The sequence below is a fragment of the Chionomys nivalis genome, chromosome 4 (genome assembly GCF_950005125.1).
Source record: "Chionomys nivalis chromosome 4, mChiNiv1.1, whole genome shotgun sequence".
Taxonomy (NCBI): Eukaryota; Metazoa; Chordata; class Mammalia; order Rodentia; family Cricetidae; genus Chionomys; species Chionomys nivalis.
This window is the reverse complement of record NC_080089.1, coordinates 102,047,083-102,067,218: the sequence shown is the minus strand read 5'-3', so window position 1 is coordinate 102,067,218 and position 20,136 is coordinate 102,047,083. Positions and strand designations below refer to the sequence as shown.

Below are 20,136 nucleotides of genomic sequence, written 5' to 3'. Positions count from 1 at the left end.
GGTGGGCAGCTTTCCCAGCTGAGCAAGTGCTCTTAACCTGAGCTGTATCCCCAGCTCTCAGGCAGGTTTCCTACCGCAGTCCTGTGTCTAATAAATGCTCCAAAGAAACCTTGTAATTAATTCTCCTTTGCTGTCCCTGTCCTGAGCAATTCCATCCATCCGTGGAGCTATTTAATATCAACAGGTCCTAGACAATTAGCAACATGCCTGTCAGATGTGGGACACTGAATACAGGTTGATGGAAATGAATGAATAGGATAAAATGGATTTCATGAATTTGACCCTGAGACAGAAGTGCTTAAAAGAATCCTGGCTGTTAGGCTTTATGAAGAAGAGGCAGGGTGTGATTGCTTTCAATTGTGCTTGTGTATGTGTTTCGTAAGATTCGCAGGGCTAATTTGTTTAGAAAGCTTGGGTGTATTTGGAGGTTATGGAGAAAATTAAGCATGACTCGTGGGTGGAATTGCAGAGAAGGACTGTGTTGTAATAATAAAGCCAGATGAGGAAGGAAGGAATGAACTGCCTTTCACAGAACACACGGTTACATGTCCCTCTTCGACGATCACTGTAACAACAGCTTCTGGTCATCAGAGAGAACCCTGGATGATTTATTTGGCCCATTCTAGCCCTAAGATTCTAGATCAGTGGGCAGCGGAAAGATGAAAAGCACCGATGGATAATTTTTTTTTTATTTATCTAGTTGTTAAAAAGTCTATAGAATGAACTATGCTCCAAAGTCTAAGAGCGAGGAAGATAGAATCTAATGGCTTTGGAGGTTTGGGTGGAACGCAAATCCTCCAGCAAGAGATGAAATATAACAATGTCTAGTAAAGACCTCAGGTGAAAAGCTCATGTACCAGGACTAGCGTTCATGAACCTAATGGACCACTGACTACTTCTATGCACAGCTGTGTAGCTGTTATAGCGCCTTCCAGTCTAGGGAGAGATAACTATGTGTATGGACAGGTCATGGATGGATAGGGACATTGAGGAATTTCAGGCTCTTTTTGTGATGTTTTAACCATTAGCAACCCCCATTGTAAAGTCTCTTATTCGTTTCCATTTTCCCCTGAATTTAACATGGCCAATTTTCTGTTTTTCAATGGGAACTTATAAAGCTGTTCCATCCTTATTGTTCCTATCACCATGGCTGTGTAGATCTACTTAAGGGACACCAGGACTATGGGCTGAATTCTGAGCTGTTAGCAATCCGGTCATGTGCTTGGGAATTTTTCCCACTTACTACACTCAGCTGCCTTTGAAACACAGAGCGGGTGACTGCCTGAACTGGTACTGTGTCTCTGAAGTACAGGAACTCAGCTGCAAAACCCTGGGTGTTTGTGAAGACCCCTGAAGTGTGTGTTCATCAGACTCTATGATAAAATACCCGGAAAGATGTCAGTCTATAAGTTCACCCACTCCATGCTGGGAGCAGTAGACAAAAAATACTCTTCACTGAATTTGTCCGGGAGCCAGAGAGCAAGAGCGGTTGTGACCCGAAATATCCCCTTTGAGGGCATGACCTCAGAGGCCTTTCTTTTGCTAGACCTTCCTAATGGTCCCACCATCTTTCAATAGTACCAGGTAAGGGCTCTTTGATAATACATGGTTCTCCAGAAGAGCGCAGGATCCCACATATAGAGGTTTGCTACCCAATTTCACTCCTTCAACAGATTGTGCAAACATTTTGCTAACTTGTGTTCAGAACAGAAGAGGACATACTCTCACACCTTGTACAGACAGTTCCATGTCTTGACAGAAAAAGAAATGAGCTTCCTACATATGTCGTACTGCTCAAAATTTGCTGGGAAAATGCTGAAAGTATTATTATTATTATTGCTTGCATATCCTAATGGAAGTATGGTTTGGGAAAAGTAACGAGATTGTACATTTTAGAATGAGGAATCTTAGAATTTTAATCCAATGACTCACCTGTGTTAAACACTTGGTCAGGTTCTTTTAGATCTGCCACAAGTTAGTCCTCACAGCAGTGCAAAATGGGTAGTGTCACCCTCACTTTGTGGGTAAAGATGTGAACTGACTGGGTCCGTAGATCATAAATAGTGACAGTAAGATTTTGATCCCAGATTTGTTGACAAAGCCTCTCCATGTGAGACAGACCCTCCCCCGCCTACCACCCCACCCGCCACCTGCCACAGCTACTGCCTGGTCCCTTTCCCTCCTTCCTTTTATTTTTTCCTCTTGCAATTAGATTTTCTTAAACTTTTTAAAGATAGCAGAACTGGAGATGTGGCTTAGTGGCTTGGGGTGCTAACTGCTCTTCCAGAGGACACAGGTACAATTCCCGGCACCCTCATGCAACTCACATATGGTGTACAGACATACATGCAGGCAAAACACCATACACATAAAGTAAATAAAAATTTAAAATGACAAGGGTTAGACATCAAACTGTGGCAACCGATATGTTAGGAACATGTGGGGGTTTTTCTTGTTGTTTTTTTGTTTGTTTGTTTTTTTGTATCAGGAATACGAGTAGTGGCCCAGATTTTAGAATTATTTGCAATTAATTCAATTTCTGGAAACTTCTTTAGGAAAAAGTATAAGATGTGTATTAGTGTTAACTAGGGAAACATACCACATATGAGACAATCAATCATTTATCTCTCATTTATTTTCTATCAGGATATTTATATTTATTATGGGTATTTATGATATATATCCTATATGATTAAAGAGGCTTAGAATACCCATGGTCTTTCCTTTGCGGGTTGAAGGACCAGGAGAACTGATGATTTAATTTGGTTCAAGGAAGAAGACCTGAGAGCCAGGAACACTGGTAGGGGTTCCAGCACAGGGGGAGCAAACATGCTGCGTCTATGCTTTTGAGTTCAGTTTGGCCCTTTGTGGGTTGCATGATGACCAACCATGTTACTACACATATTCATCCCATTAATTCACATGCTAATCTATTCTTGAATCATCCTCAAATATATAATCAGAAATAATGTCTTACCGGGTGCTGACCAACCAGCCATCATTAAGCCAGTGAATTGAAACATAAACATCAGAAGCTATAAATATCAAAGATGATACAAAGTCAATATTTATTTAGAATAAACTAAGTCACAGCAATTACAGAGTTGAGTGACAAATACCACAAAGATCAGAAAATGTAGATGATAAAAACATTTTTTACTAAGTAGCTGAGATATCCTAAAATGATTTTCTCCTATCTTTTGGGGGTCTGGGATGTTTAACCAACCCCTCGCACGACAGAAATTTCCTAATATTCTTTAAATAGAGTCTAGGAATGCAGACATGAAACACGATTAATAAAAGCTCAGAGACAGATATTGGTATTTAACCTGAAGACCAGAAATACAAAGCAGCCAGCCACTGGCTCTTACCTCAACCTCAGTCTGAAAATGGTGATCCTGCCTCCAGGAATCTCAGAATGAGACTGACTGAGAGTTGTTTCCTCTGGTTTTATAATCCGCTCTAGTTCTGGGATTAAGGGCAGGCACCACTACTGCTTGGTTTCTATGGCAAGTTAGGGTGGCTACTGGGATTAAAGGTGTGTGTCATTGCCTGGTCTGTAAGGCTGATCAGTGTGGCTGTTTTACTTTTCTGATCTTCAGGCAAGTTTTATTTATTAAAATACAAATGAAATGCCACTATACAGACACTCCCTGGGAATGGTTAACTTATACTTGTTTTTAAATTAAGTCCAAAAAGGACCTCAGATGAGCTTCTGGCTCTGTTTTCTCCTGCACTATCTATGTCCTTCAGGTTCTGCATAATATAAAACACATTTACAGCCCCTTTTGCAGTTCCATGACTTAGTTCAGGTAGTCACAATAGTCGCGGTTGTCATTTCTCCACCAGGGCAGTTAGCAACAACTTAACCATACATACTGATGGCAAATCACATTTATATATGCCACTAAACCCAAGCACAATCTAAACACTTTCCCCAACTCACGCTCCTTTGAGTCAGGACGAGAATATACCTGTGATCACTTACATGGCGTTGGATGGAGAAGAGTCAGCAAAGCAGGCGCCCCAAAGTCAACTGCCATTCAAATAATCTGCAAATGTTACCAAAATGCAAGACTGTGAGAGCTTGCTGGAGCTGATCTCTGAAACGGACTTCTGTGAGTGAGGTTCCCTGAAGTTAGCTTCTGTTGGCTTCCAAGAAAACCTGCCCTGGATGGGGATACACAATTTAAAGAGGGTCTTATACTGTAATACACATGAGTTGATATTGTAGATGCAGCAAAAAGATGCTCTACAGGCTTATCCTGAGCCCAACCTCCCAGAGTGAAGTGGGGGGCATTTTTCTCCCAGTGTATTTTGTAAACAGAGTGAGGTAAATTGGAGCTGTTCTAGCGCTGGCAGGTCTCAAAGGTTCTCGTCTCTCTGTCCCCATTGCTCTCTGACAAAGGAATTTTTATTTGCAAAGGGATTGTTTGCAAATACAAATAGGTCTCAGACTCCTAGATTGGCTTAATTAATATTAAACGCACCGTTTACTATTCTTTCAAGGAGGCGCATTACCACGTAGAGGATAAGACCATGTTATTCTGTTAAAGACCCCATAGAAAAATTGTGACTGCGCGAAAGGAAGTCTTTAAAAATTCATTAAGGTGTAATCAAGCTTTTGCAAACCCATCTGTTATTTGCAATTATAACATAGTTACTGTAACTGGGTTGATATCCCATAAAGTCACCTTTTTGTTTGTTTCTCTTGCTGTGTTCATTGCTCAGGTCTTCCGAGGCCCAGCTTTTCCCTGGGTTCTCTTCTTAGCAGAAACTCTTTTTTTAATTTTTTTTTTTATTTTTTTATTTATTTTGTATACAATATTCTGTCTGCCTGTATGCCTGCAGGCCAGAAGAGGGCATCAGACCCCATTACAGATGGTTGTGAGCCACCATGTGGTTGCTGGGAATTGAACTCAGGACCTTTGGAAGAGCAGGCAATGCTCTTAACCTCTGAGCCATCTCTCCAGCCCCAGCAGAAACTCTTGAATTTTTTTTTTTTAACCTTCATTGCATCCACGGATAACTGTCTTAAAATGTAAGCAGCACTTCTAATTGTGTCTGTACCATCATTTGAGCTGACAATCCTTATCGCTCAGCTAGGTCATGGCTTATAAATAAAAACGGCTCAGAAAACAAAGCAAATTATAAAAACACGTTAGCTTTATATATCAAATATACAAGTTTACAATTGTAAATTCTCTCTGTCTTTCCATGTGTGTATGAGTGGAGGCATGTACGTGCCAGTGAGTATCCATGGCAACCAACGCCGGATGACTCATTCCCTTGCACTGGGGTTACAGGTGGCTCAGAGCCACCTGGTGTGGGTATTGGAAACTGACCTTGAGTCCTCTGTAAAGCAGTATATTGCTCTTTTTAAAATCACATATCAGATTGCTCTCAAGCTAAAGTTACAGGTGGTTGCGAGCCAATGATACATAGGTGCTAGGAATTGAACTCAGGCCCTCTGGAAGAGTGGCATGTTCTCTTAACTACTGAGCCATCTCTCCAGCCCATGAAAATTTTTTAAAATGATTGTATAGGTGGCTGGAGAGGTTTCTCAATGGTTAAGAGCACTTACTACTTCCAGAGGACCTCGGTTCAATTTCTAGCATTGTTAACAGTGACTCACGGTCATCTGGAATTCTAGTTCCAGGGGATCCAATGCTCCCTTCTGGCTTCCAAGGGTATCAGTAAAACAAGGGGTGCATAGACACATATGTAGATGAAAACTGAATTCACATAAAATAAAAATTTCCAAAAGATGCTGAATAGTGAAATGCTATCTGTATATTATGCTTTTGTATGTGTATATATACATATATATATCTATATCTATATATATATGCTTTTTCACTAGTGTGAAACCTTCCCTTTTGCTCTGTCTCCAATACCAAATTTACATAAAATCTCCAAAAAAAATCATTGTATCCTCTTGTTACATGATTAAAATCCTTTTATTTTTATTATATATATATTTTTAAATGGAACTATTTCCCTAGGGAGGATCCAGTTTTAAGAGAATTGAATTTTCTATTTACTTTGTAGAAAAAAAAATCTCTTCCTTTTATCTTTACTGCTCTGGCTAAAAAGCCTGATAACCTCTGGTCAAAGAGGCATTGTTCCAAAGGGCCTGTCTAGAATCAGGAAACAAAGGCTGCTTTACAACCGCCATCCCAGCTCCAGCCCTTACCGCTGCGCTGCTCTCTGTCCTTTGTCCTTAGTGCCCAGAGTGTGGCTGGCATGATGTGCAGAGATGCCTACACGGGAGAAATAGGATTCCTTTATGACCATAATGCTCTTTCCCCTCACGTTTTAAGACACCAGGTTTTAGACCAATACACATCTCTTTGAAAGAGTTTTGTGCCCTCCATGATTTCATGACGATGTCGAGAGTTTTAAATGCTGGAATGCACCCTCACTGTTCTTTAAAGACTATTTATCATGATCAAAATACTCTTTAGATGAATGCTTCATGCTTCCTGAGAATCAGTGCTCAGACCCAGGCATGCACTGGAATCACCCGAGGGGCTAATTAAAACACTGACTACTGGACTTCCCCTCCAGAGTTACTAATTTAGTAGGGCTGGATGAAGCCCAAGAATCTGCCTTCCTAACGAGTTCCCAGGTGGCAGGGACCCTGCTTGGGAACTACTGATGGAGGTCATTTGATGACGCATAGTTCTTAGAGCTGATAGGGGTTGCCATGCCTTCGCAGAGCAGCCCTGGTGCCACTTAGGAAGATGGCGTATCATTGCTAAAGCCAGGGGAGCAGTAATAAGGACCTACGGCTTGGAAAGGTCTTAATTGACCATTTTCAACTACAGCAGTCCCGTGACTAGCATTACATAATACTTACTAATGCGAGAAATGATTAGGCAGTTTCTTTGCTCTGAGCCTCTACCATACATATTCATAACCATTTACTTCTTTCTTTTATAGATGTTTACTGATTAAACTGATTGGGCAACTGAGACTTTTCATTGCGGATTTAAATTATGGGACATCAAGGGGATATAATAGTTGTTCTGTCCTGTATAGGATCCAAACTTAAGTCACCATGAAGTCTTAATATTAAAAAAAATAAATTTCCCTTGCCCCTACTTCCCTCTGCTTCATATGCAAATAGGATGTTAAAGACTCAGAACAACAATTTAGCTGGAAAGATGAAATCGGGATTCCTGATACTGCCGAGTAGCTTTTAGATCCTAGACAGACGTTTAATATGTATTTTGCTTATTTTTTTCAATAGAGCATGTTAATGAACATGTCTCAATTACCCACTGAATAATCAATCTCTCTAAAATACTTATCATTGCTTATTTATTCCTAAGATTACGTTCTCATTTTAGCAACTCTGGGAAGATAAACCCAAGGGGTATTTGAAGAGCTTCTGCTTGGAGCATGAATTCCCCAGTAATGGTATTTGAAGGTTAAATAAAAACAAACAAGTAGATTGGAGACAATAACTGAGAGCAACCAAGAAAGACAATGACTATATAATTAAATAATATAGTCTTCACTGTCATCAAGGGAGCTGCAGGACAAATGGCCTAGATTCGGGAATTAGTCCCTCTCAAGGTTGTATGAATCCATAATGAAATGAATAAGACAAGACTTGAGTGAAACAGGATCGTGAGCTGAGGGGAAATGCAATAAGCTGGGTAATGGCCCGTGTACTCCCTGGCAGTGCACTGTGGGCATGCGCAGGCAATCAGAGATGGACAGGAAGAAAGCCTTGTGCACGGAGCTTCACCTGTGTGGTCCTGGCTTGAATCAGCTCGAAGCAGCAATGGAGCTGTTCGCCTCACAGGGTTGAGATGACTGAGTCTAATTATATCAGAGAATTGTTTTATCGCTACTGAAAAGCAATAAACAAGTTGGGTTGTTCAGTGAAAACTGATTTTTATTTTCCTAAAATTAAATGCTTTAATCGAAACATGCAATGTTGGCGTCTTTACCTCCCCAGCACATTCGGATTTTTCCATTGTGTACATGAGTCAGTTTGGCGGTATAGCTCAGTGGTAAAGTATCTGCCTTGCGTTATGAGGCCTTAGGTTCAATCCAAAGTACTCCCTTCTGTTAAAGAAACAAACAAACGTAGTCCGACCTTTTACATTATGGAACAATAAATATATGTAGCCTCCCTTCCCTCCATCCTTCTTTCCTCCCTCCCTCCCTCCCTCCCTCCCTCCCTCCCTCCCTCCCTCCCTCCCTCCCTTCCTTCCTTCCTTCCTTCCTTTCTTCTTTCACTTGAGACAGTGTTTCTTTGTGTAGCCCTGGCTGTCCTGGAACTAGCGCTGTAGATCAGGCTGGCCTCAAAACTCACAGAGATCCATCTGCCTGCCTCTGCTTTCTAAGTGCTGGGATTAAAAGCATGCACCACCACTGCCTGGCACATGTAGGCTTTAAAAAAAAAAAAAAAAACCCAAGTGCTGTAGGTTTTCACCTGCTTTAAATAAGATAATAAAAACTAGTTGATGTACAAATCCTACCCAGTTAACTATCTTTAAGTTCATTTGAACTTAAAGATGCAAGTCAATAGAAGGCACATACTCAACTTCATTTTTCAGGTCTGTCATAGAATCTGCCATTATTACTTAAGAAAAGAAAGAAAAGAAAAACCAACAGCCTGGGCTAGAGGTTGAGTGTAGGGTTGAAATGCTTGCTTAGTGCATATGAGGCCCTAAGTCTGAGCCTCAGCCTAGAAGGAGGAGAAAGGAGGGAAGGAAGGAAGGAAGGAAGGAAGGAAGGAAGGAAGGAAGGAAGGAAGGAAGGAAGGAAAAAAGGAGGAAGAGGAGGAGGAGGAGGAGGAAGATGGAAGAAGAAGATGCCAGGGCACCTGCTACATAACAAACAAAATACCTAAATGTCACTTTTTTTTTCAAGTATGAGGTACGGTTGTATGATTTTAAGGCATGCCTAATTAGAGTTAAGAAAAACTTGTCCATAGAAACACTGAAGCCAAGAGCTAAGTTTTTACTTTACTTGCTAATACCCGCCTGAAAACAACACCCCCTGGTCCAGTCTTACTCCCATCTTATTCTGTGGCTCCCCAGCAACAGTGCCTCAAGCATGACACTTTGTCATTTGTTTATGTCACATGCCATGCTGCATTAGACTCCTTAAATTTTAACCTTTTTATCTAAACTGTTTTTTTTTAAATCATTTTATCTAATGTAGTTACAAGAAGCAGAAAAGGTAATGTTTTCTCTCGTATTACAGGAGGCCCAGGTTGGCTGTTGGCTTAGCCATACTATAAGAGAGCTGGTTTCTTCTGGTCTCCGCTTTGCATCCTCGCTGTTCCCTAGCCACTGCAGATGTGTGGAAAGAGTGATGCTAAGATGGTGGTAGCACTGCCAAGCATTTGCATCATTCAGAAGTCTTGTTCGGTCCACCCTGAGACTTCTGTATCTGTTGGTTCCAGGAAGATCTGCGAGTGCGCATTTCTGCGGAGATCACGGGTAGCGCTAATGCTGCCCATAGCAAGGTCACACTGAGAGACCTGGAAGGGTGCCGGTATTTGAGGGTCACTCAGAATGTTCATGCAGTACATACTTCACCACTGGGAATACAACACTGAGATCTCTATGTGCCCTACCCTCCAAAGGGCATGGTGCCATTTCTAGTTTGTTAAACTCTTTTAGATAGCAAAACTTCCGTTTATGACATCAATAATCCCAGTGGTTGTTGTACCAATTTCCTGGGAAAGTTTTGGGTCTGAATGTTTGAAATAGGTCCATATTTGTACTTCAGCTTGTTCCCAGGTTGTAGAAATATCTCTACTACCCTGCCACCTGCAATTCCCCATTTAATAGTAACATTAAATTATATTTTAATGTCTTCTAATATAGGATATGTAGCATGTACACACTGAGGTAAATGAAGTCGATTTATTAAGGGGCTGCGATGAAAAGGGACAGACTCACAAATACAGAGAAAAGGCTGAAGCCACCAGTGATCCCACACTGCTGTCTCTCTGCCATCTTGGGTCTCCCCTCACACTAAGAGCCAGAACAAGAGAGTGAGCATGCTTCTTCTTCCCACTTATAAGTCCACAAGTAGCACCTCAGATGATGCCCTAGGGCTGGTACCCCAAAAGCTGTTGGCTGAATGAAGTCCCATGACAAGGGTATGTTCAGGCCTTGACTCTTAGAACCACAAACCAAAAATAAAGTTACCTGAAGGCAGATTGTAAACGCTTCTGGTTTTCCATATAATTGTAGCAAAGAACTTTCTAGTCTAAAGGTCTTGACATTTTGCTTGTGTTGCACAAATGCTTCCCTGCCAATTTTGGATTTGTGTTTCTCCCTTCTTTCTCCCAAGCCTTTTTGCCAAATTATAATTGCTCCTTCTAAATCAACTATCTTGTAGACCATCTCTCTGATATGGGGTCCGTATTTTGTAGCTTGTTTACTGGCTGTAACAGTCAGCTTGCATGATTGATTTGGGCTAAACTTCAGAATTCTCATAAGCCTCGGGCTATTTTCTGTCTTGAGGATCTCCCCTTCAGCTTTATTATCATAATGGCCCCTTTTCTCATTTATTTTCACAATGGGAAACACAGTAGAGAAAAATGATTTCTGTAGGGAAAAGAAAGGACACAGGGCAAGTTCAGACAGAGGAAAGAAAAAAACATATACTGACTTCTAATTGAAGTAGAAAACTTCAAAATAGAAAATGTGCCATTTTGAAGGTATGAAGAAACACCTTTCACAAAGCTCTCAGACCAGAACTCAGCAGGATAAAGAGCCTGAAATGTTTCCTATATGATATTTCTTTAGGCTGTCAGCTCACAGATATAGACGTGGAGACTTCTTATTAATTTTGGAAGCTCGGCCTATAGCTTAGACTTGTTCCTAACTAGCTCTTATAACTTAAATGAATCCATTTATATTAATCTACATTCTGTCACATGGTGTTACCTCTCTTCCATCTTACACCTCCTGTTTCTTCTCCATATCTCCTGGCGTCTCCTGTGTGCCTAGATTCCTTCTCCTGTACCTTTCTCCCTGGAAATCCTGCCTATACCTCCTGCCTAGCTATTGACTGTTCAGCTTTTTATTACACCAATCACAGTAATACCTCTTTACAGAGTGCACAAATATCCAACAACAAAGCTACCAGCAAAGCTTTGAGTAGAAGATACTCACCAGTGGTTTATAAACTTCTTTGCTCCTCTAAGGCCCATGGCTTGGTTTTTGCTTTTTTTTTAAATTTTGTTTTCTTTTGTTTTGTTTGAGACAGGGTTTCTCAACATAACAGCCCTAGCTGTCCTGGAACTCAGCTTTGTGGATCAGGCTGTCCTCGAACTCACAGAGATCCGCCTGACTCAGCCTCCCAAGTGCTGGGATTAAAGGCGTGTGCCACCATGTCTGGCAGCCTGTTGCTTCTGAACAGCCTCTTTATCCCTGGATTGTTCAGGGATGAAGAGTATATTCATTGATCCCTAAGCTAATGGCTGAAACTTGTGCTGGAGTTTGCCAGGCATGCCATTAAAATCCAAAGCACAGGTAAAGAGGACATTTCCGATGTGTAAGGAAGCGTGCACCTCAGCATTGATAGCTTCTAATTCCAGGTGGTTACTTAGATTTAAAGACTCATATAATTGCCTCTGTTTTGGGCCAAGACTTGATACTGTTCAGGACTTACTCCTGCTTTGATCAAGTGTCCTACTTAACTGGAGAAGAATGTTACATTGTTACATTTTGAAAACACCTTAAATTCTTCCCTCACCCCATCTGTTGCTCTACAGCAAAGCTCGGTTGTAAAGTCCAGGGTGGGATGACCTTTATTTATTCCTCAATAAATACTTACAATGGCAGTCTTTCAGATTAGCATTTATCCAACAAATCTTCTCATATATACGTATATATTTCAATATAATTATATTTATATTAGCTCTATTGTAATATTAAATAATTATATTTTTATATGGCAATATATACATTATAATATTATTATTATATTTATATATATTACAGTCAAATGTTTTGGAGACAGAGATGATTTATGCAGGTTTGAAAATGAGATAGAAAGGTATTTCCTCTCATCTTTTCCTTTATTGAGGGCTAGTGATTGAGCTAGGACTTGGTGCAGGCTAGCCTCAGGTCTATCAGTGAGCTTTTTCACCAGTTCGCAGGATGGTATCTTTTTATGTGGATGCAGTTACATTTCACAACAAATCTTAAGGTTTACAGAACTTAGGATACTGTGTGTCTATTTTATATGGAAATAGTGAAGTCTTGAGTTGACTCTTGGGTGACCATTCACATTCATCTTGTTTTACTTTTTCTTTTCTTATCCTCATCTGCACCCTTTGGCATGTTCATCTCCAATCTGAAGTCTGGCAAGGTATAGTAGCAATTCCAAATACCACTAGGTTCAGATCTGTAGACTGGGGAGTCAAACTCAGCACAAACTTTGAAGATAAAGATTAAAAGTACACTTTAAACTTCCCTGGCGTCTTCTCAGACTCATCAAATGTTTCACATTTTGAATGCCATTAAATGTGAACGAGGCTATGGAATTCTGTGGGAGATAAAAATATTTGCCTACTACGTAGGGAATCTGTGTGCAATTAAACTAACCAAACACAGGTAACTTGTATTTGATCCCTTCAACTTTTTCTTTCTTGCTTTCAACGTCTACTGTGCTCTCCAAAAACATGGTATCAAACAGATTTATGGTGATTCTGGCAGGCAGCTGCTGGATACTGCTTTCATATGGCATTCTTTGCAGTGACCCCATTTCCCCATACTTGACACTTCACATGCCCTTTATTGCATAAGAAAACTCTGTTGTATAGTTGGAATAGGTTAACTTACAAAAAGGCTTGTGTCTTCGTATCTTTTAGAAAAATGTGCAACTTTGAGAGTCTAGGAAGATAGCTCTGTCTGTAATATGCTTGTCTTGCAAGTGTGAAAACGTACTGAGTTCCATCTCCAGCTGAGCATGGTGGCATGTGCCTATAATTCCAGTACTAGGGAGGCAGAAATGGGAGGATACCTGGGTAGTGGCAGGTCCATTATAGATTTGTCTCAAAGAAGGTGAAGGGTGTTTCTAAGGATGGCGTCCAAGGTTGGCGTCTATACACACACACACACACACACACACACACGAGCATACATACATATGCATAAGATGCTCAGCAAGGTTTTTAGACCATCTGTATGGGATAGTGAACTTCAGGGCACATACCTTTGTCTGCTTACTTTTCCTAGGAAGTAGTGAACTATTACGTTTTGATGCTTTAGTTCAGATACGTTAAAAGTTTAAAAGAAGACATTAATAGAAGAAAGATTTAAAAGTAACTTTTCTTAAGTTTTGAAATCCATATTCCTTTATCATATGGATTTATATAAATGGCAGCTGTCATACTTGACACTTTGCATGTCCTTTTTTGGGTAAAAATATTAGTTTGACTAGGCTAGCTTATATAATGTGTTTTGTCTTCATAAACTTTTAATGTTCGATTTTTATTCTAATTTAACATTAGAAACAAGGTGGCTCCTATACCGTGTAGAATAAGGCACAGTATGATAACACTGGAGCATTCTGAGCGTGCATCCCCACTCTTTCCCAACTGTAATACTTCCCCCAAGAAAAGAAGCCTACAGTTTCTTCCTCTTCTCGTCCCACATTCTATCTTTCTTGGTGGTGCTGAAGTTTGAACCAAAGTGCCTCACCACTAAGCAACATTCTCAGCTCCTGTAACTACTTTTGCACAAGATGCATTTAATTTTGTTGGTTAAATATTCAAAACAAAAAGAGCAAAACTCAAATTTTAGGAGGTTGATTTCTAAGGGAACTTTTGGGGGTGGACTGTGGCAGGCTTTCTTTCGGCTGCCACCAAATCACAAACCATGACACGGAGACTTATTATTAGTTATGAATGCTCGGCCTTATCTCATGCTTGTCCCATAGCTCTTTTAATTTAACCTTTTCCTCTTTACATCGTTAAGCAAATACAGCATAAACAAATGTAACACACCTTTACATAGTTAAAGTAATATTCCCCAACAGTTGACTGCAAGGAAACTTGGATGGACATATTTCATTGCCATCAGTCTGTTTATTGCTAGGCTGCTTGTTTTTGATGTGCCAAGCTTACACCCTGGCAATGCTTGTACTTTATATATTATCTTCACTTATTTTTTAGTTCCACCAACAGTTTAATTAGGTAATAGAAAAAAAAAGTCTTATATATGTGCATGTATTTTACATTTACAGTTCACTGTGTGTTGTGTTTGTCCCTTTAACACATGCTGAGGTGGGAATGGCTATACAACGCCTCACAGAAGGGCCCAGCTTGCTTTGAGGAGGAAATGAGGAAGCATTTCTGAAGTCTGCTTATATTATGTAATCTACCTTACAAACATAGTTTGTTAGTTGTGATTGTTGTACCATTAAGGTTCTGTTAAATACTAATAACTGTTACAAACTGATTTTAAAACTTAGCATAAAACAGCAAATTTACTATAGAAACCACAAGCTTATGCCACTGGGCATACAAACATAAATAAGCATACAAACCAAAGTGGAGATAATAAGAATTATTATAGATTTCTAGATTAGCTTCTCTTGAGGAAGAGACCTGGTCTATTGTCCTCATCAACTGAGCCCATGAAATCCAATATGGACAAGTTCAACAGAACCGCCATATACGGGCTGCCCATGCATGCTCCTGCTGCTGCTGCTGCTGCTGCTTCTTCTTCTTCTTCTTCTTCTTCTTCTTCTTCTTCTTCTTCTTCTTCTTCTTCTTCTTCTTCTTCTTCTTCTTCCTCCTCCTCCTCCTCCTCCTTCTTCCTCTTCCTCCTTTCTTCTTTTTTTTTATTCTAGATTACTCTGGTGTCTAATTTGTGGCCATCCTCCACTTCTGTCTCCTAATAGTAGCATGAAACACTACACACGGAAAAGGGTCATTTTCAAAATGGAAGTGGTGTGTGTATGTCAACCTCAAAACTGTCCAGAGTTTCTCTGATCCTAAATTTAGCTTAACTTACCAGGCATGTAACACAGGAAGACAGAGAACTTGGTTCACTATATTGAACGTGTGGTGAGAAGCATGTTACAGGCCCTAATATAAAAGAGGAACTTTGTAATAGTTATTTAGTGGTGGAAGACAAATACCTGTAACATGTAGGTTTGGTTTTTTTTTTTTTGTTTTTTTTTTTGTTTTTTTTGTTTTTTTTTTGAGCAGAGTCGGGGGGTAAGGGGTGTCTTCCGAGGATGCTCAAGAACTGGCCACAGGTGTAGTTCTGCCCTCTAGTGGATGTAGGTGAGAGATTGGTTCAATTGCTACCTGTGCTCATCAAGTTTAGCATTTTTTCATTAAAAATCACTTACTAGGGGTTTGTGTGAGGTGCTAAGTGTAAGGCTGACTTGGAAAATGATAGCGGTTAATGTAATACCGGTTCTTCAGCTTCGATGGTAGGGCTAGTTTAGCTATTCTGGTTGCATAAACTCAATGAAAAAGGCCAGGAGTCCTTCCGTGAGCTGTCACTCCGAACCTTGCCCTTTCATGACACACGGGCCTCGGAGTACACTCCTGACCAGGACAGAATTTTTGGAAACTGGCTCCAGGATTACTGGCCCTCGCAAGTCCAGAGAAGCAGCCAGCGATGGTGTTTGCACGGGAGGGTACGACGCGTGGGAGGCCGCCGAAAGGAACACCAGCTTCTCACTGCGTCGTCCGAGGAGATTGTGACGGCCGCGGGACAGGAGAGACTTCCAGGACAGTGTTTAGAGTGCCCAGGTGACTCTGGGACACGGCCATGAACGACTGTGTCTGTCCCTACGTCTCGATCCCACGGCCGCCTCGAGGGGATGTGTGGCCGGAGGGAGACGGGGTTGGGCGTGCTTCCGCCCATTACACCCGGCGGGTGTGTAGAGAGCGGGCAGACACCACCCCAAGAGCTCCCGAAGAGCCGCGGGTCCCACGCGCTCTCCCACAAAGCCTCCCCATCCCCGAACAAGGTCCAGTATGGCCCGCAGCCTCGGCCTCATTGCACTTCCGCTCACCCGCGCAGAGAGCTCGAGTGCGCCTGCGCGCGCGCTTCTCCCGGCGGAAGTGGTAGCGACAAAGCTCGGAGGGCGGCGGGCCGGGGAGTGCTGGGCGCGCCGGGCGGCAGGCGGCGGGGAGGGGCGGAGCGCAGGAGGCGGAGGCGGGAGCAGAGCTGCTCGGCCGTGCGCGGAGACGCGCGCGCGGAGCCGACGGGCCGAGCTTGACGGCCCCTCGCCGCTCCTCCTCTTCCCTCCCTCCCCGCCCGCTGTCCTGCTCGATCTCCGTTCTCCTCCGGACGCGCGGCTGGGCTCCGTGTGTGGCGCTGCCCGCGCCGCCAGCAGCGCCCGTTCGCCCGAGGCGCGTGGGGCGCCCCCCGCAGCCCCGCGAGTGAGTCCTCGCAGCCTGGAGGCGGGGTGGCCGTCTAGGGTGTCGGGGAGGATTCCGGGTAGCCACTCCTGCCCCTATTTCCAGAAACTTCCAGGTCCGGAGGGAAGGGGGCGTCCGGGGGACTGCTGCCTGTCCGTAGGGTGCCTCTTGGGCGCCGCCCGGCTGGTGGGAGGCGCTGGCGCCGGGGGCGGCGCAGGGGGTGGGCTAGGGAGGTGGCGGCTGGGCGGGGGGTCGCCCTGCTCCTCTCCCCTCTCCTCAGCTCCGCTTCTCCTGGTTTCTCTTGCAGATGCTGCTGCTAGGGGTGGTGGGAGCAGCCGTGGGACGCGTGGCCGGGAGCGGGGGTGACAGCCTGGGATTCCGGGGTCTTCTCTTCCTTGTCCTCCTCTTCTCTCTATTCCCAGTGTGGCCGTTGCTGACACTAAAGACTTTGTAGCCATCAACCCGAGTGCAGTTTCGATGGAAAATGAAGGTAAAAAGGCCCCGGCAGATGGGTTTGCAGAGCAGAGTTGAGGGTGTGGTGGTTTGCTTTTTAAGTTGTCTGTCTTTTTCCACCTTTTTATTTTCATGATTTTATTTAATTGATTTCACCCCCCCCTTTGCATGCGAAATGTCTGAGGATTGCTTCCCTAAGAGCATCTAGCTTTTATTTTGGTTACATGGGCATTGCGGGGATTAGGGTTCTGCGGGTGACAGCTTGATTCTGCTTCTCTGGGAAATTATTTTCTTTAGTATCGGGAATGGAACGGAAGTTTTCATTTGCGATAGCATCTGTGCATGTCCTCACGGCTCTTTGAAAGGAACCGGCAGATGAGAAGTGGGAATGGGAAGAGAAGGCAATGGATCCTATCCCTGTATATTTGCATAGCAAGCTTTGTTAAAGATGTGCGACTGAATCAGTTATAAAAAGCTTTTTAAAAATAAATTCTGGCTTTGGGGGAAAAAAAGCGGTTTTTAAAAAATTCATAGAAAAAAACCCTCAGAAAACATACCCTTGAGTTTAATGAAATCTTTCGAAACAGTTTCCCTTCTTAAAGTTACTCCCTATTTCAAAATATCTTTAAGAGGCTGACAGTGGAACCTGTTTGTCCCTATTACACATTGCATCTGGACGCGTTTGGTTGTTGCATGTTACTCAACTACTTTGGCCTCATTAAAATAATGCTTTTCATATATAGCACTGCTGTTTTAGAAATTATTGAATAACTGAATAAATGCTTTTTCTTCCTCTTGTACGGACCATGCTTATTGTTTGAACCGATTTCTGGCTTGTGTGTGATCATCTCTCTCTCTCTCTCTCTTTTTTTTCAACCCTTTTTTGACTGGGCTCTTAAGATGCTAGAAAAGATACTGGACAAATGGTTGCTTTTTTCCCCATCTTCCCTTATTCTTTTGGTTTTAAAATCTGTTACCCAGGAGCTGCAGCTAAGCTGATGTTTTTCCATTGTTGAGGATGTAAGCTTGATTGGCTAAGTAGGACTGGAAATTTTAAAAGAGGTGTTTCTTGTGGATGCGGTAATCCGCTGTGCTATTGGAGAACTGTGGCATGTGTAGGAAAAGTGAGGACAGGATGATAGTCTTGTCCAGTTCCATTCTAGATGGATAATTGGTGGAAGGCATTTTCTGACATACCGAAGTGTGGAACTGCAGAGGACTCAGGCTAATTGGGTCTTTAAGATAGCAGTTGTGTTTTTTCCTGGTGGTATGGAAAATTGTTTTTCTAAGCCCCTTTCCTCTTGTCTTTTGTAGATTTAGGAAAGGCAGATTATTTTTCATAAGACACTATTAAGTCCATTGATGTAGTGGTTTCTGTTTAGAAATCTCTGTAAGTAACATCTCAACGTTAGTGTACATCTGTGAGCTATGTACCAGATGTTACCAGATTGGGGGTAGCCTGGAGTAGGTGGATACTTGGCTGTTGGTTTTTTTCCTGGTGTCCTAGGAATCAGAGCATGAGTAATGAAGCTAGCACTCATCTGTGAGGTGCAAGGGGCGGTTGTTAGAAAGCAGTGTGTCTATTTTATGGCCATGCAAGAATGATGTGGCTTCATAGTAAAAGATTATATTGTCTTAAAACTTGACAGGTTTTCTGCCCAATTATTTTTGACCATCAAAAGACTATTTTTGTTAATCTCTTAGTGGGTCAGCATTTTTTTTCCTATTTAACTATTTTTTAGAAAAAACTTGAAGATAGCCTAGAATCTTCCAAAGCAATTGACTGTCCTAAAATAGATTTGTATTTCTTTTCCTTTTATAGTTTGTACCCTCTTCTGATCTGATTATCAACAGCTCAGAAAGAAGTGTGGCTCCAAAATATTAAATTCTTGCCCTAATGCAAGAATGGCTTTAGGTAAAACATTTCACCTTGCTGAGTTTCATCTATAATTGGGATTGCAAATGTGCAGCTCACAAAGTTGAGATGAGGGTAAGAACACTGCAGACATTCTCTTGGGAGAGGGAAATGTTGGCGTTTAAGAGCATGGCTTGCAGAACGAGGCATCTTACTGTGAATACTGCATTTTCACATTATTTGCCCTTATGCAAATTAGCAATGCTTTTCGTGCTCTGGTTTCTTCATGTATAAAATGAGGGTAATGGTAGCTACCTATGAGGTTGTTGTAAGGGCTCAATACAGCTTCTGGCATACAACAGATACTCAATAAATGGTAATTGTGAATAGCCTAGTTCTCTGTTTGATGCATGCTATTATGCCACCTGGCATTACTGTCATGACAGTTCATTGTTGGAACTGGAAATCATATTGGCCAAAATGCTCAGAATGAAGTTGCTAGTTCAGTATGGGGTGAGTTTTAGGAATTTTCTGTAGTCGGGGGAGGTAGGTCCTCGTGCTCCCTCACCCAGCATCTGACACTGTGCTGAGCTTTCTCAGCCTAAGTTTGTCTGTGAATGGGATATTGACTTGTTGGAGGGTTGGTATATTAGGTGAAGCCAGGGAAGTGGTTGACAAGGCTTTAATGAGTGATTAAGCCATGCTACTGTTGTTCAAAAGAGTTTTCCAGTAAGTTCAGCTAAGTTACACTGCTAGGAGTGAACTGTGTGTGTTATCTGATAGTGGCCCTCGAGAGCATCTGCACGGGAAGAAGTCTTAGCAGTCATGTTTACAGTGGTCACATCCTGGGAGGAAAAGGCTTTTATCCATTTACTTCAAACTTCAACAGTAGAGGTATTTGCTTTGGCACTAGATTTTGATTCTTCTAGGCTTTTTTCCTCCAGGGCCCACTTGAACTTTGTTAGGACTTGATCTATTTTTACCCATAGTCTTCTCCTGGATGCTTCACGAATACTGCCTACCAGTCAGTAGGAGCAATTGAAGCCTTAATTTATTTACTGGAATTTCAAGGATTAGTCCTAGACAACCAGTTGTCGGGATTTGCGTCCTAATCCTTTGAAACTCCTTTTAGCATGCTTATTACAAGTCTAAACTAACAAGATAACTATCATTTAACAATCTGAGATACACAGATATATATATATATATCTTTTTGTTTTTTAATAGTTGTTGATAATTTAAAGGATGACTTAGTAGAGAAGACATTTCTAGCTGGAGGGTTTTGTAGATAATTTTTTTCCTTCCTGTTAAACTAAATGTATCTTTAATTCTTGAATAGAAATGTAATAATCTTCAAGATTTCAGAAATGCTACATCTAGCTAGAAACACCCCCCCAAACCCCCCACCCACCCTGGTGGTGGCAGTACATGCCTTTAATCCTAGCTTGTAGGA

The 20,136-nt window shown here is 41.9% G+C and overlaps 1 protein-coding gene across 4 annotated transcripts in view; it reads left to right on the top strand.

Annotated features, from left to right (window-relative positions):
- Positions 1-20,136, top strand: part of Atp2c1 (ATPase secretory pathway Ca2+ transporting 1) — a 118,048-nt gene that overhangs the window by 9,344 nt on the left and 88,568 nt on the right. The window contains exons 1-2 of one of the 4 annotated variants that reach the window (XM_057768615.1): positions 16,267-16,396; positions 16,683-16,865. The exons of 1 other annotated variant lie outside the window; for it this stretch is intronic. In XM_057768615.1, coding sequence (XP_057624598.1) covers positions 16,860-16,865 — 6 coding nt within the window. In that variant the 5' untranslated portion in view covers positions 16,267-16,396; positions 16,683-16,859. Of the gene's footprint in view, positions 1-16,120; positions 16,397-16,437; positions 16,491-16,682; positions 16,866-20,136 lie in introns of those variants that run through there. 2 more of the 4 variants (XM_057768614.1, XM_057768616.1) reach the window with 2 other exon arrangements.